The following is a 16,154-nucleotide window of genomic DNA, read 5'->3' as shown; positions in this document are numbered from 1 at the left end:
ATTTTATTTAATATTTTATATCGATATATATATCATATACTTATTCACATAAATTTTTTTTCAACGTATATTGCTTAACAATTACATTTTACAGACGTATTACGTTCGTCCTTTGACCGTAGTTTAAGGTAGTATAACGGAATCCGACCGGCTGATCTCCGTCCGCTTTATCTTTGTCATAAATCGTATCGCAAAGTTGAGCACCATCCGTGTACAAGAGCTAAAGCGCACGCGCCTGATAAACACACAATCAGACTTTGAAACCGACGTCCGACGACCGACGACGACCGACGACGACGACGACGGCTGGCCGCTGGCGTAGTCTTTCTCAGTCGCACTCCAGCCATCAGGTGGATTGTAACAGGCGCTCGCGCGGTCCCCACACATCCTACAAATCCTCATTTACAACTTACAACTAGGTGAGTCCACGTGTTGCCCTGTTGTCTCGTTTTCACGACCGAAAAATTCTATACCCCATGGGACGTGCCTTCCTACACCAAGTATCGATCGTCTCGCATTGCCTCGAGGAATACCTGAAATGTCATGCTCGACCTATCTATATAACGACCTTCGACCTTGACTGACATTTCGTCGCCATCGTTATCGTGCGCGAATTATCCACTCGCTATTCAATGACAAGTATCAATCGCCTTTACATATATTTATATATTACTAATATGTATATCGAAATTCTTACGTTCTTCATTTTGGCTCCGAAATTTTTTTACGCTTGTCGTGCGCGTGACCCACTATACACAGGCGAGCACGTAAAAATATATAAGAGAGATATATTTTTGTAACGCGCAAATATCTCGACGAACGCAGTCGAGAATCTGATCTGTAAGAGTTGGAGCAATTTTTCCAAAGATTTCAGTAAATATAACTTTGCTGTGTAAGTTGAAATTTTTTATAAAAGGGGAAAACAGTTTTATAATATATAAAAGTCAAGTCTCGTATATCAGAGAAACATCTGTGTCTTAAAGAATTTTAATAAACGTCATTTTAAAGAATTTTAATAATCGTCATTTATCAGAGAGCTGAAAAAATCTTTCCACATGCTGTCAATCTCTTATTTTCTCTGAGAAAATTTGAAAAATTCTCTCACTTTCAAAAATTTGGCTCAATATTGATCTATTTCATAGTTCGTTAAACGTATTAATAAATAATTTAAAGATAAAAAATTTAAATCGACATTTAATTATTAAAAAAAACTTCAACAAATGCTAAAAGCCAAAGTATAATAAAAATCGATTGTCACCGAACTTTTAATTAATATAAATCAATTTATTATTAGTTAATTACGCAATCGCAACATGTAAAATTAGAAGTTATCTATGTACATATATACATTGAACATTGTTTGTGCAATTCAATACCTATATGTGTGAACATACCAACAGTTATTTTGACAGACGATGAAACAGTCATGCATGTTAAATTATTAGCGAAACACGTGTGGGTGTGCGCGCGCGCGCGCACCTCGTATGTATATACAGAATGTCCCATTTTAATTTAAATAGTCAAATATCTCGATATCACGTAGCTTTAGAAAAAAATTTTTCAGACAAAAGTTGTATGGTTTCAAGGGAGACATAAGATGGTGGCAATGATTTGATCTTGGATAGTCGTTTCAAGGTCACGTGAAGGTCACCTTCAATTTCTTAAATAAAACCCCCGATATTTTTCATTGCATACTCTTGAAACTATACAACTTTTATCCGAAACATTTTTTTTTAACTACGTAAAATCGAGATATTTGACTGTTCAAATTAAAAATAAAACACCCTGTATTGTAGATGCAAATACTCGATTGGAAACAGCTTATCGTCAATGTACTGCCATACGTTTTTTAATTCATAAACACAAATGGTCAATGTCACTTACTATCTTTTGCCTATTACAATTTTTTACATGAGAAAACATTCAGTTTTGCTACGTTATAGAACAATAATTATAAAATATAATAACGTTGCAAAATTTCTCATTGAAAAAAAGAAGACGCAAACTTATATATTTAAAACGCATCACAAAGACACTCGTATCACTTTGAATTCGTCTAATCGATCGTCATACGATGGTAAATTAAGAAAAATTAATACACATTTCTTTCAGTTTTGGAAGTTGTAAAAGTTTACGTCATACCAGTAACGTGAGCTATTTCAAGTTTCACTAGAAAGTTTGTTTGATAACTCTGGCTTTCACCCCGCAATTTTTTTCGATTGCTCCGGTATTTGCAGAGCAACAACCATCATAAAAATACAGTTGATCTAAATATATCGCTACGTAAATTACAGTTTGGCGAGTTACCAACTTCTATGTCTACGTCGCGCATTTGTTTTCCCGCTGATGATGCAATTTATGTCCGCGTACGTAGTAGTACGTATACGTCGCTTATCCTGCCTTTCACTTTCAGAAGTTTGTCACGATACAGAATTCATAGATAGAAAGATATCACATACCGTTATTCAACGTTCAATACAAGATTAATTTTTTCTTTAACAAGAGAGCGAATTGATTTTAAATCTATTAACTCTTAAACATATCTTTGGTTGTAGGTTGATCTTAATAAACGATGTCGTGTAAATTAAATTAATGCAAATCTTACCCGTCAATCTAGTTGCATTGTCCGTGAATATTGCGAATCCGATAAAAACCGCGTGTGCCAAGTATGCCAAATAGCGAATGTTTTCAGATCCTCAGATTCTCTGATTCGCGCAAGTTTCGCAACGTTGAACCTTCTCCTTCTCGCGGATACGAATCAGCTGGAAAACGGCGCAAGCGTATCACAAGTCTCCACCCTGACTAAGAACCGCGACATGTAATTCCGCATCGTCGTTATGCGTTGAGTATTGACCGTCGAACATACTCGATTCGAACCGTGGAAACCTGCCAACAATCAACAATATGACAATTAATTTGCTTCTCCAAAATTGAGCTAATATATATTCGCGATTATTAATAATCTACACGTATTAAATGAGGACAAGTCCGTACATGCGTAAAATATGTGTGCGGTAGATGTCTTCGATTTTATTTCTCTTTATTTCTATTGTATTATATTAAAGTACTTTTTTAATCACACGTGTTAAATGATTAAAAAAGTATCATTACAACACAACATAACACAACGTAACATAATTATATTTGCTAGAAAGGCCACAAACGTCTGTTTGTGCGCTTGCTCATTATCTCATCCATCCGTACGCACGCACGTATCTTACAATTAAAGGACTTGCATGTTTTCGGTAAATGTGGAATGTGCTATCTCGAGATAATCTGAATAAGTATCGTGCAAAGTCAGTTTCGTTTTGTAGTTTAGCAAGCATAATCATCGTTCAATCCGGCATAACAAATAACAGATAACGTCGCATATCGCATCACAATGTGCAAAACGATTTACATAAGATCGCGCAACACGTAGTGATTACGTTAAACGTTAAAATATCACTGAACAACAATGATATTTCACATTACAAACAACTCGCTACTTAATTTTGATTTCATCTGAAAACGGGTGAATTGCATCATCTTGTATATTTACTCCAATTCGAGAAAGTTGAAAATATCGCATCCTCTCCGAACTTGGAAAAATTTTTTTCTAATCTTGTATAAACTTTATAACTTAATACTGATAATTGCTCTAATTTTCATTATTGGAGTATTATAAAAAATACACATAGATAATATAAAGTAATTTGACAGGTTTCTATTATATTATAATTAGAAAGCCCGCTCAAAAATAGTTTTTATTTAAAATAACGTAAAAAATATAATTAAATTGAAGAAGAATCACAACTCGCGTACTTTTAGCTCACCGTGCATTTTCTTGCAATTCTTGAAACCCTCGCGGTGGCAGCCGGATAGGTACTTATATTTACTCTCTTCCTGTGCTTCTCCCGCAGTCTCGTATTTCGTTGCGATCATAAGTTTTCATCTTCAACTCTGCCGCGTGATATTGCACTTGAACTAAGAGCGAGCATAGTATAAACGGCCGCGGCGCTCCTTTACGCATATAAATAAGAATGCTCTAAGAGATTCAACAGAGTCGAAATTATTTCAATACACTTGAAACTAAACTAATTTACATATTTACTTGAAAAATAGCATATTATGTCAGTGTTTATTACCGTTATTTGTTTTATTACTCTTTACTTTCTTCTTAGGCGATAAACGTTGTTACGTTACAAATCTAAAAATTGGAATTTTGAAAATCGATGGCCTCTTGCGCGTAAGGTGTCAATAGAGAGAGAAATAAAATTTGCATATCGCGGGTGTCACATTGGTTCGATAGGCTTAAACGATATATATATATATATATTACATATAGAGGTATATTTTATTTTTTCTACTAATCTAGCCGCTTCTCGTTAAAGCGAGTACTTCTACTATTAAACTCTTGCACTGCGTGATTGAACCGCAAAATGAAACAAGGTTAATTAAAACTTACAACAGACAATATTAAGCGATGGTGAGTGAAGCGATTATAATGCCGTGGAAGATGACGACGGACGTCAGACATTCGCGTCGCGAGTCGCGATATTGGCATCTCGCCTGTCTCAGGTCACATGAGAATGATGAGAAATGAGAATTCAGGAATTCAGGATGAACCGATGAGCCAGGGAGTCGTTCAGGGCGTTCAGGGCGACGGGAGGCGGGAGAGTGGCGGGTGGCGGGTGACGGGACTGGCAATTGCGAGAGTCGCGGCGTCGCGGCAAGTCGCGGGTCGCGCGCACCAAGCGCCGTCTGCCGGGTGCCGGGACTGCCGGCCGAGCGGAGCGCCCCCACCGAGGGCACCGAGGGGCGACCGGCGAGGACGGCGCGTGCGGCGTGCGGCCGGTGAGAGGCGTGCTCGGCGGCTCGGCGTGCTGCACTGTGCTCTCTGCACAGGCTGCACTAGCGACTAGCGACTAGCGACAGCCGACAGGCGACAGTCGCCGATTCCCGGCTGTGCGAGACGCTCCACGCTCCGCGCCCGCGCCGCGCGCGTCAAGGCGTCAATTCGTTCGCTGGAGAACTGTGGAGAACGCGACGCAATGAAACGAACGAGATGTAGTCCAATGTAGTCGAGGGACTGATGACCGTGGGGCCCACGGCCCATGCCCATCGTCCCGTAGTCCGTAGTACGCCCCAGTTTATCGGTTCTCGATCTCTTCTCTTATTCCCCATTTGTTCCCAATCTTTTTCTCTCGTCGTATCGTATCATTCGTCGTGCTGAATATTCCTGCATTCCGCTGCTGCTATTGTAGTCATGTAGTCTCATTCTCTCATTTCTCGTCGGCACTCGGGCACTCGGGCACTGTCGACGTTATTAGTTATTATTAGTTATTACGCTTAACAGCTTAGCAAGTTAGCACCGCAATCATTCTTCATGATTACATTGATTGCGTACTTTCGCATACGTATAACGTACGTGTAAACGCATTCAAGAACAACGTCGAGATGCCGCGCGTTCTTGTTTACGCTCGGTCAGCTCGGTCTCGGTGACGCCTGACGCCACGCGTCATCGTCATCGTCGTCGCGCAGCGGCGTCATCGCTTCGGTCATCTCGAGTCCTCGAGGAAAGTAAGAGTCTAACGGTGCGATTCTTGATTCAAGATAGCGTTTGTGTTTGCGTGACCGATACTTACTGATATTACTGACAATCAGTTGAGTCCGACACTATTTTTATTCCACGATGTCATCTCTTTCAGTTTTTACAATTTTACCATATTACGAGTTATAATGGTATCTGACCATTTCCGATAAAAATCATATGTTACGGATCACCGATTAATCTCGAATCTCTTTCAAAACTGATGGAGTTGACAATTTCGAACTATCCACAAATATAGATTTATTTCGCTTACTTATCGGTGGAGCGGAGAGAGAGAGAGACTATAACGTTTAACGATTCAATATGTTAATTTTGTGTGGATTATTTTAATACCTGACCTGACCTGACCTGACTCACTAGCACTGGGGCACAGTTCGTTCAATATCACTAGGATTCATAATTTTTTGCCAATTAAAAAGATCAACTCGCAATCAGCGCGATTGTATAATTAGCTAATGGTCCTAATGGAGTAATTTTCTCGTCGCAGAAAATGGTTGCGGAAAAGTACAGCAAGCTCGAACCCGAGCTGAAAGATGAATTACGCACGATCGCTCAACAGATCGTGTCACCCGGAAGGGGTATCCTGGCCGCTGATGAGTCAACTTCGACGATCGGCAAACGTTTTCAGGACATCGATGTCGAAAATACCGAGGAAAACCGCAGGGCTTACAGGCAACTACTTTTCACCGCAGCGAAGGTACATTGAATTAATAATTAAAGAAGAATTAACAAAAATTTAACTTGTAAAGTAACTTAATATAAAATTAAATTCTATAAATATTTAATTTATATATAGCGTAAAATATTACTTTTATTAAAAATTTACTTATTGTTAGTGTTTGAGATATTTTTCCAAAGATCGGTCAATTGTATAATTCCGCTGCAGTGGAGATTTATATACCCGTGTACGTGTATACCGTTTAATAAATCCGTTTGACGACGTGGATGTCTCTTCAGGATGTCATCGGACAGCACATTTCCGGAGTAATCCTCTTCCACGAGACTCTCTATCAAAAGGCCGACGATGGTACGCCGTTCGTCCAACTGCTCAAGCAACGCAACATCATCCCCGGCATTAAAGTCGACAAGGGCATCGCTCCGCTCTTCGGCACGAATGACGAATGCACGACCCAGGGTCTCGACGACCTCCAAGCTCGTTGTATCCAGTACAAAAAGGACGGATGTCACTTTGCCAAGTGGCGATGCGTGTTGAAGATCGGGAAAGACACCCCGAGCAAACTCGCCATCGTGGAGAACGCCAACGTGCTGGCCCGTTACGCTTCCACCTGTCAGAGCGCCAGAATCGTTCCGATCGTGGAGCCTGAGGTCATTCCCGACGGTGATCATGACCTCGCCCGTTGTCAACGGGTCACGGAAGAGGTTCTCGCGGCCGTTTATAAGGTATCGCGATTCTTTGTTGAGAGAAAAAAGTTGCGAAAAGTCTTGCTTCGCCTAAATTCGTTGTCACGCGATTAATATAGGTACGCTCTGATTCTAATGTATTGTACGCGTTTGCTATCAGGCACTTTCAGATCATCACGTGTACCTCGAAGGAACGCTGCTGAAGTGTAATATGGTGACTCCGGGCCAGAGTTGTCCGACGAGGGCGACTCCTCAGGAAATCGGTGCCGCTACGGTGACAGTGTTGTCACGTACCGTGCCACCAGCGGTACCTGGCGTCACTTTCCTCAGCGGTGGCCAATCCGAGGAGGAGGCATCGGTCAACCTTGATGCCATTAATAAGTACCCGGCGAAAAAACCCTGGGCGTTAACTTTCAGTTATGGACGCGCTCTCCAGGCCTCCGTACTTCGTGCGTGGCAAGGCAAGGCCGACAAGGTCGCTGCCGGTCAAGAGGAGTTGCTCAAAAGAGCCAAGGTAAGTAATCGTACTACGAAATTATTAGATATTTTGTTTATTTGTAATTGCATATGTAAACTTGAATTTGCTTCGCGTCTCGTCGTTAGTAGCGCTATTCTCGTTTTATTCACTTTTTATTTACCTTTTGCACCTATGCGTAGTAACTGTTACCAGTTGTCTGTCTTTGATCTCTATTTTATTTTCCTAACGTTTATGTTCCGAATTACTTTTACACTTGCTATGTTTTACTTTTTGCATACTCACGAGCAGTTTCTTTTAGAAAAATAGTGTCTCTCCGTAGTAATTTTCTGTAGTTGTCGTTTTAATGATCGTCCGGAACACTCAAAGCTACGTACAGCTACATATTTCTTTTGCATGTTTATGTAATGTGCGCTTGTTTAGGCAAACACCGCAGCCTCTCAAGGCAAATACGTTGCCGGCAGCGTTTCTAGCAAAGCCGCTAACACCTCTCTCCACGCCAAATCACGCCTCAACTACTAAACAAATTTTTATATTTTCCGCACAATTCGTTTCTTGTGGCACAGTAAGTATATATAATAGTTAAACAACGCGTACGTGACATGTGACTATGTGTGTGTTATAGCTTTTCTCGTGAATCAATCCTTATCTTTAACCACTTACCACTTGCCGTGATAAGCAACTTTTTATTCTCCTTTACTTCCCGATATATAGTAATCGAGATATAGTAAAGATATAATCGATGATATTTGTGAGTACGATATTTCTCAAAACTCTTTTTCATTTTCTTAATAGAATCGTCGAAGAATCTTAACACGCGTTAAAAATATAACTTTAATAGAAATAATTTTATATATTATATATTATTCAAACTTGTGTGTGTTATTAATTTCTTAATAATATTAATTCGTGAAATTTAATTACAATTAGTATCGAACGTTATCCATTTATTTTTTTGGAGTTATATCGCAATTTTGCAATTTGATACAAGCTTTGTAGAAAAAACACGTTTAGTCAGTATCGCGAGTAAAAGTACATTTTCTGTTTTTCAACAGGCTAACAGCGACTCGGCACTTGGCAAATATGCGGGTGGCGTAGCCGGTGCTGCGGGAGACGCAGCGCTTTTTGTCGCCAATCACGTGTATTAGGTTGATCCATAAAGAAATTCGATATATTGTTAGAAATATAAAATTAAACAGCCGTTGGAAACACCTCGCAGGATCGGCAGGATCATCGTCTCATCCGAAAAGAAAAGGGATTCCTTCGAAGATGATCGAGACGCACGTCAAGTGTCCAAAGTTTCCAAGATTGATCATTTTTGTCTTGTTTTAATACATATATTCTTAAATGATTGTTTTTTACAGAACTAATCGTACGATTTTTTAAATTGAATTTTAACTAATTACATTTATGTGAATTTCTATCGGTCGATTATAATTTTAAAATTGATTTACACGTTACGTGTGTGTAACTCGATTCGCGATTTAAATCGACAATACGTAGACTGCGCGTCAAACGTGTCGATTAAAATTTTACCGAAACATCCTACAAATTACTTATTCAACGGACAGTTTAATGGATGATTTCGTAACAAATGTACAAAATATCGAATTTAGAATTACTTTTTAGCCTGACCTATCGTTTTGATTTCTTATCGATACTCTCGTCGCTGTTCATATTCATCCAGCGATTAACTCGACGAGACTCAATTCCACTGGCATTAGATTATCGAAGGATGAAGACCGGGAGATATCGAGAGAACGCGAGCAGATTGTGCGACATTCGATATTATGATACGCATTATTGTTATATTCTGTGTAACAGTACGAAAGCAGATATATATTATATATCTGGAAACATATGATTAATGTCGCGTTATAATATTCTTCGTGTATAAAATAAAAGAACGCAGAAAATATACAAAATAAAACGAATATATTAAATGTTGTTTGTTAGCGAGACTATAGCCCGTATCAAATATTACGAAATCATGCTATATTGTGTGTCATATACTTATATATAATACTATGTCTATATCTTGCATAGACACCTAAGTCCTAATTTATATATATATCCGAATATTTTTCTTGTAATCTAGGTCACCAAATACAACTGTAGAGGGCAAAAAAGAGATTGTACATAATTTATTTTGCAACTTTCCTCTGAAATTTTCAGCTAATGTTTTTTTTACACAATTTTTTATTACACAAAATAAGAGAAACTTTTGGTCGAACGATTATATCCTAGTCCTGCAAGATTCGATTGAAGAATCAGATGTGAAGTGTAAAAGGGGCATAATCCAGCTCCATTTATTTTACAAAGTTTGCAGTTGGAGTACAAAAGTTTCACAGTTGATATATAATCACAATCTATCTTATGTAATGTATTACACATATATATATCATTGCATCTTTGACCTTTGTAATATACATTTTTTATATCTAGCTGAGAAAATTAGTATACCATTTATTAAAAAATTAAAAAAGACAATTCTCTTATTATTATATTATATTTGTAATAAAAATTATTATCGTTCTAATTAAATTGTGCGAAAGAAAAAATTGGGCGCGTTCAGGTCGGTACAGTAGCTAGTCTGTTATATGGGCTGTTGTGAAGCAATATAACCTATAATTTCTGTGTTTTGCGTTGCAACAGAAATTAGCAAATTATATACTCAAAATGTCATTATTTATAAAGTAATAAGATATTCCCGATGTATGTACAGATTTCCATCTTCTAATAATACCACACTTTGTGTTTTTAAAAGTGTTTTGTTATTTCCATCACAATAATGTTCACATAAATGTGAAAAGTAATAAGATAAGAACTGATACAAATGAAAAGGAAAGAATATTTCTTAATTAACCTTATTCCTAATATTCTCTATTAAAATTACATGAAATTATACAAGATTCGGAACAATCGTATGTTCTAATAATAGCTGCCTTATGCTCTCTAGTGATGAAAGAATATAACGATGAACAATTAAAATTCTTCACCTCTTTCACTCTAGCCAATATATTTAATAATAACAGGTCTGAAAAGTGCAAGAGATAACTGATAAAAACAAACACTCAATATCCTTATGAATGTTTATAAATAATGTGATTTAGCAAAAACAAAAGTTGAAATGTAGTTGAATAGAAAGATCTGCTGAATGCGCTCAATTTCATATATGTATAATGTTTCGCAGTTTTCACACATTATGAAAATTTGAAATGCTCAACGATGGAAGAAGAGCCTGAAGTGATAGAACACTTTTTTGGAGTATATTTACTGTACTGCATGAATCCAAAGTACAAGGGAAGAACTTATATTGGTTACACCGTAGATCCAAGACGCAGGATTAAGCAACATAATGCTGGTAAGAAGCACGGTGGAGCTTGGAAAACTAGTAAGAGAGGACCATGGTAATTAAATATCTATCCCCTTCTCATTTACGTACAATTGAACATAATAAATTATATAAAGCAAAATAAATTAATAAAATAGGTACTTTATACTTTTTGACTTTTTGAATTCTAATAATTATAATTATATTTAGGAACATGGTCTTGATTGTTCATGGATTTCCCAACAGCACTTCTGCACTTAGAGTAAGTTTTGCGAGCCAATTTCTATGTTCTATTTTCTTAAAAAAAGAGGGGGGGGGGGCAAATTGTGATATTTGTCGAATTACTGCTCATTTCAATATCTATAAACATTCCATTGTTTTAGTTCGAATGGGCTTGGCAACATCCACATGTGAGTAGGCGATTGAAACACATTCCCAAGAAGAGGTCATCGCAGAAGATGTTTGATTTCCGTTTGACAATCTTGTCTGAGATGTTGAAAATTGGGCCTTGGTGCCGCCTACCTTTGACAGTGCGATGGTTGGACTATGAATTTTCCAAGAATTATTACGGACACATATCTCCACCGTTACACATGCCCATATGCTATGGCAAAGTCACCAGTTGTAAAATTAAGCAAATACAAAGAACAAAAGAAGATAATATTCCATCGCAAGAATCGCACTTGCTAGGGAAAAACTCACCAATGTTCTGTTCCCTTTGCGGCTCGAGTACGATGGAGAAAGATTCTGTCACTTGTGTAAAACCAAAATGTCTTTTAATTGTCCACTTGATCTGTTTAGCGAAAGAATTCTGCAAAGATGGGATGAGCCTACCGATCGAAGGCACTTGCCCTGCGTGCAAATCTAATGTCCTCTGGGGAGATCTCATAAGAAAAAAGAACGGTTGTTATCAAGATCTTGGAGAAATTAATACCGATTTTTGCAGTGATAACGACGACGTTTAAGCACCATTTAATAAGTAACGTCTTACATAAATATCTGTAAATACGATTTTTTATCGTCTACCTCAAATCCAATCAGAATTATTATAACTTCTCATTAACATATTTATATTATATTTGAGGAACAACTAAATTGTAATTATATATAAATATTAATTTTTATAATATACTATATATGTAGTATATGTTGCATATGTGCATATATTATCATATATTATATCGATGTCTCGATCAGCGACGTGAACGGTATGTGTATAATGTGAACCGACGTTAATTAATTCGAATGACATGTGATATACGAAACGTTAACTGTTACACGGAGCTTCAATGATTCCTATTCGGTGGTTTACTGTGTAATTAGCACACGCCACGCCGAACCGTTAGTAGAACTTGTACGTGATCAAACAACCATTCACATCGAAATACTCAAGGTCCATGCGAAGAAAAAATGTGTCAAACGACAACACATTTTTTTTTTTATTCTCGGTCGCAAGTTTGTCGCATACTGATTTTCTCGACTAGCCATAAGCATTGTAGATAAGCTTATTTTACGAATCGAATATTGGTATATTGTATATTGTATAAAAAGATAATACAAAGATTAATAAATAAAAATTTTATTGTCAGTATTTATAATCTTGTAAAGAAAAATGTAGTATAAATAATTTTTTTATTTGTTATGCGACTAATTATACAGACAAAATACTAAAACTATGCAATATTTTGTAGTTTAATTAACGACTAACGTTAAATTTTCGATCGTTACATTAGTTATAATGTTAAACTTTCGATTTTTTTGACATTAACAATATCAAGTACGTTTTACATCATATCAAATCATTGATAAATAATATAAATCGTAATTAAATTTGTCAACATATATTGCAATGGGATTGAATAATAGCGTAAAACGCAATTCTATGTCGCAGAGAATGACTGGTTTTTTTTGGTATCTAAAGGTTTATATGTGTAATGTTAAACTACAATATTATTCTCTTTAATAATAAAATAAATAAATAAGTAAATTACAGTTCTTTGTTAACAATAATGAATGTCGCGCTTTCCATCTCGTTTATCGATATACAGAATGAATGTTCCTCATAATTACAAGCTTTCACAGTAATTATAGAAACCACTCTATTTACTTTTGTTACACGTTTGAGCTGATTAATTCGAAAGTATGGTGTAAGTCCAGTTCTACATTTCAATCCATTTTAATGAGCGGTGAAATGAACTAAAACACATTATGATTCTATATCAAGGCATCTGAGACTGGTTTTGCAACACTCTCGAGAGAGATATAACGATCAAATTTAATAAATATTTATGAAAAGATTTCGATCGCGATTAGCAGATGCTAATTTCACTGGACGAGAACTGTTGGAATTGATGGTTACATTCACTTGATACGAGATAAACGGAAAGCGGAAACAAGCGATTTGCTACTCATATTTTCACCCATAGACGGTGCACATCTATTAGCTCTACCGAAATTACGACGGATAACGGTACACGAAATCACTTAAAAAGCCTCTCGCGCAAGACCAACAGATCGCTCGCGACTGAATCATAATCCGGTAATCGTATCCCAAGCAACATTTTCTGATTCATGAATTTTTGAATATTCAACATTATTAACGAAGTAATTATTAACGAAGGATCTCTAAGACGCTCTTTTTTTCAATTTCCGCAACAGGGTCGATCAATAAGTCATATTTTCTCATTCGTACTTTTTTTACAAGAGAGATTCATATTAAGCCACACATATATATATCCAATTTTCATATACTCCGTATATAAAACTTATTCGAATAACATTCAACGTGAATCTTATTAATAGCAATAAAATAGAATCAGAGAATAGAATAGCTTTTCATATAACAAATTAAAATACACATTTCCTGAATTTTTTTAATTCAGACAGAATTAATAAAAAAATATTATAATTTCTCCATAATTTGGACGATTTAGTTGCAATAATTATTTAGAATTAAGCATGTCTTTTATATCGACATAATTCCCGAAACGCGATCGTTGCCGTCGATCACCGTCGAGGATCAGCGGATCAGCGCGATCAGGCTGAAAGATATCTAATTCAGAAAATATCAGGTACGATCGAGTCATCGTCTCCGTAATCCTCATTGTACTCCTCGGCTCCAGGAGGCACGAAAATTCCGCCAAGGACACCCGAGAGATTTTCACCTAGCCCCATTGCCGAAGCTACCCCAAAGACCAATCTCATCACCAGCAGTCGCATAAAATTCACCACGTTTGTCTCTTTGCTCTGCAACGATAGCTGCGTCGTTTTCTTCGACCTGCTATCTGCATACCGAATCTACGAATTACAAAATAATTTTCGAAATATTGATCAAATATCAAAGAGCAATTAAAGAGAAGAGAAAATCTCGAAAAAGAGGAGAAAATAAAGTAAGACGACTCGAAATCCAATATCGACTGGTCAAACCAGATTTATTTACGACTATACGAGATCGTTACGTGTCGATCGTAAACATTGTAAAATGATAATAACAATGATAATTTCAACATATTATTAAATATCACTGATGACGCCCGATGACGACTCAAAGACTGCTAATCGAATCGTTGAAAGAAAGAAAGAAACAAAATAAAGTTAGCGAAAATTTGTACTCACGCTCGTGCAAACGAGCAAAACTCCAAACAAAACTATTCGGGCTCTCATAGCTGCGCAGCTGCGTTTGTCGGTGCGCGCGATAATGACTTCCGGCGACAAGGGAGCCGGCCGGCGACGGGAGGATGAGGATAGCTCGATGGCGATCGGCGTTTATCCAGGAAAACGACGTCGCGGTATTTGTATACGAGCGAGGCATTCGCGCGACCAACGATCTATCGCGCAACGTTCGCCGAATAGAACTGAGGATGTGAGGATGGGGAAAATCGAATGAACACGGCCAGTCTCCGCGAGAGTCGACCTTTTTTCACCACGACGCGACGCGATGTCTCGAGAAAAGAAGAGAAGAGAAGAGAAGAGAAACGTGGTATAATCGAAACGCTGACCCGCTCCCCCGATCAACCGGCTAAGCGAAATCGACGCGTCGTCGATATGCCCACCGCCATCGCCATCGCCACCGCCACCGCCACCGCCACCGACTATCGCAGAACCTAAGTTATTCTACGATAACGGTACACCACGAAAAAAAAGGCATCCAGGCCAGTCTCGGCTTGGCTTCGCGCTTCGCGTGCGTCTTGCGCCATAAGCCATAAGGTTGCTCGCCAGTTCGCCACTCTCGCCAGTCATCGGACGCTTCGCTTCGCGTCGCGTCGCGTCACATCGCCATGTCCGACATGCGCGTTTATCGCTACATCACGCATTTCCACGCTAGATCTGAACAAATACCAATTATACCATTATCCAGTGCAATCGTGGCGAAATTTTATCAGCTAGGTTGTTTAGCGAAATCTTAGGAAATATTGTACTAATGTTATTGGTACTTAACTGACAATTTTTTTATTTTTTATTTTTCACGAGATCTCCTAACGATTATTTGACAAAAACGTTACTATTTACGCAAATAAAAACCGTAGGTAGTAAAATTTGATTGCTTTTTTTTGCTAGACCCCTGAGAAAGTTTATCATCTAATATAAATATAACGTGAACTGAGGAAAATATTTTTAGCGTAATCATGGAGAGCGTAGTAGATAGCGAGATTTGGAGAACGTGCGTCCACACAGAACTATATATTTAAGATAGAACGTGGATATGAGATAAAAACTAAAAACTAAAATACATTTTTTTGTCGATTTATTAGTAATTTATTAATTTTGTAGATATTTTAATACTGTATTAAATTAATTTATTATATTAAGTATGAACATTTAGGTGATGGTGTTTGTTCGAGTTCTCCATTTATGTATTCTTCTATTATTTTCGCGACTTATTTCTTCTTATATAAGAATAAGATAATTATCCACCCTGTACTGTTGGCCTGCTTCCTAATACGCGGGAAAATGATGCGCGATAGATCCCGATGAGCTGTATGCTCCTCGATGCTGCTAGAAAACGCACGAGAAATTAGCCTGAATCGTAAGCGCCGATGAAATCTGGCACGGATCGTTAACTGGCGCATCATCCATTCGTGCCGTATATTACGCGATGTGTTACGAAATTTTTTTGCACATCGTAATAAAACGCGCCGCTAATCATCGTTTTCGCGACTATCTTTTAGATATCTATTCTTGGAAAAAAAAAACACGATTTGAGTTTGAGACATATGTCTATTATTAGCAACACTCTAATAACTTTAGTGAATTTACTTTAGTTTCTTTTTCTTTTTCTTCTAACCATTCACTACCAGTGCGGTGATTATTAAAGATTTGCATTATAATCGCGAAAAAGATAAGATATAAAGAAGTTTCTATAAACAATACAAGCAAGTTTATTGAAATAA

The 16,154-nt window shown here is 37.4% G+C and overlaps 3 protein-coding genes across 8 annotated transcripts in view; 2 read left to right on the top strand and 1 right to left on the bottom strand.

Moving 5' to 3' along the window:
- Nucleotides 1–255: 255 nt before the first annotated feature.
- Ald1 (fructose-bisphosphate aldolase) lies at nucleotides 256–9,561 on the top strand. Of its 5 annotated transcripts, none has more exons than XM_077400131.1 (7): nucleotides 4,942–5,138; nucleotides 5,428–5,576; nucleotides 6,081–6,290; nucleotides 6,551–6,994; nucleotides 7,116–7,469; nucleotides 7,854–7,995; nucleotides 8,486–9,561. In XM_077400131.1, exons 1-6 carry the CDS (start codon nucleotides 5,075–5,077, stop codon nucleotides 7,950–7,952), a joined length of 1,320 nt encoding a protein of 439 aa, XP_077256257.1. In that variant the 5' UTR covers nucleotides 4,942–5,074; the 3' UTR covers nucleotides 7,953–7,995; nucleotides 8,486–9,561. The 5 variants fall into 5 exon arrangements, with proteins under 5 accessions (XP_077256261.1, XP_077256257.1, XP_077256259.1 ...); XM_077400133.1 differs by having other exon boundaries at nucleotides 4,943–5,120; XM_077400135.1 differs by lacking the exons at nucleotides 4,942–5,138; nucleotides 5,428–5,576 and adding an exon at nucleotides 256–419.
- Nucleotides 9,562–9,707: 146 nt separating this feature from the next.
- Nucleotides 9,708–12,355, top strand: Slx1 (structure-specific endonuclease subunit SLX1). Of its 2 annotated transcripts, none has more exons than XM_077400153.1 (4): nucleotides 9,708–10,005; nucleotides 10,624–10,840; nucleotides 10,975–11,026; nucleotides 11,148–12,355. In XM_077400153.1, the coding sequence occupies exons 2-4, from the start codon at nucleotides 10,659–10,661 to the stop codon at nucleotides 11,727–11,729; spliced, it is 816 nt and encodes a 271-aa protein (XP_077256279.1). In that variant the 5' UTR covers nucleotides 9,708–10,005; nucleotides 10,624–10,658; the 3' UTR covers nucleotides 11,730–12,355. The 2 variants fall into 2 exon arrangements, with proteins under 2 accessions (XP_077256279.1, XP_077256278.1); XM_077400152.1 differs by having other exon boundaries at nucleotides 9,708–10,145.
- Nucleotides 12,356–12,446: 91 nt separating this feature from the next.
- The window catches only part of LOC143894089 (uncharacterized), a 32,935-nt gene continuing 29,227 nt past the window's right edge, over nucleotides 12,447–16,154 (bottom strand). Inside the window, exons 3-4 of the mRNA XM_077400163.1 lie at nucleotides 14,380–15,759; nucleotides 12,447–14,061 (exon numbers count right to left, since the gene is read on the bottom strand). Of these exons, the coding sequence (XP_077256289.1) occupies nucleotides 13,822–14,061; nucleotides 14,380–14,427 (288 nt within the window). The 5' untranslated portion in view covers nucleotides 14,428–15,759 and the 3' untranslated portion in view covers nucleotides 12,447–13,821. The remainder of the gene's footprint in view (nucleotides 14,062–14,379; nucleotides 15,760–16,154) is intronic.

This window comes from Temnothorax americanus, unplaced genomic scaffold, assembly GCF_048541705.1.
Source record: "Temnothorax americanus isolate GAGA-0224 unplaced genomic scaffold, ASM4854170v1 Scaffold13, whole genome shotgun sequence".
NCBI classification, from domain to species: Eukaryota; Metazoa; Arthropoda; class Insecta; order Hymenoptera; family Formicidae; genus Temnothorax; species Temnothorax americanus.
The sequence above is the reverse complement of the archived record's forward strand: the minus strand, read 5'-3'. Positions and strand labels throughout refer to the sequence as shown.

Excerpts from the sequence above, each read along its gene's own strand:
- Slx1 (XM_077400153.1), top strand. The coding sequence starts at position 10,659 with ATGGAAGAAGAGCCTGAAGTGATAGAACACTTTTTTGGAGTATATTTA. Across the intron at positions 10,841-10,974 it reads ACTAGTAAGAGAGGACCATG|GAACATGGTCTTGATTGTTC; the intron begins GTAATTAAATAT and ends AATTATATTTAG. Across the intron at positions 11,027-11,147 it reads ACAGCACTTCTGCACTTAGA|TTCGAATGGGCTTGGCAACA; the intron begins GTAAGTTTTGCG and ends CCATTGTTTTAG.
- Ald1 (XM_077400131.1), top strand. The coding sequence starts at position 5,075 with ATGACCGTGGGGCCCACGGCCCATGCCCATCGTCCCGTAGTCCGTAGT. Across the intron at positions 6,291-6,550 it reads TACTTTTCACCGCAGCGAAG|GATGTCATCGGACAGCACAT; the intron begins GTACATTGAATT and ends ATGTCTCTTCAG. Across the intron at positions 6,995-7,115 it reads TTCTCGCGGCCGTTTATAAG|GCACTTTCAGATCATCACGT; the intron begins GTATCGCGATTC and ends GTTTGCTATCAG.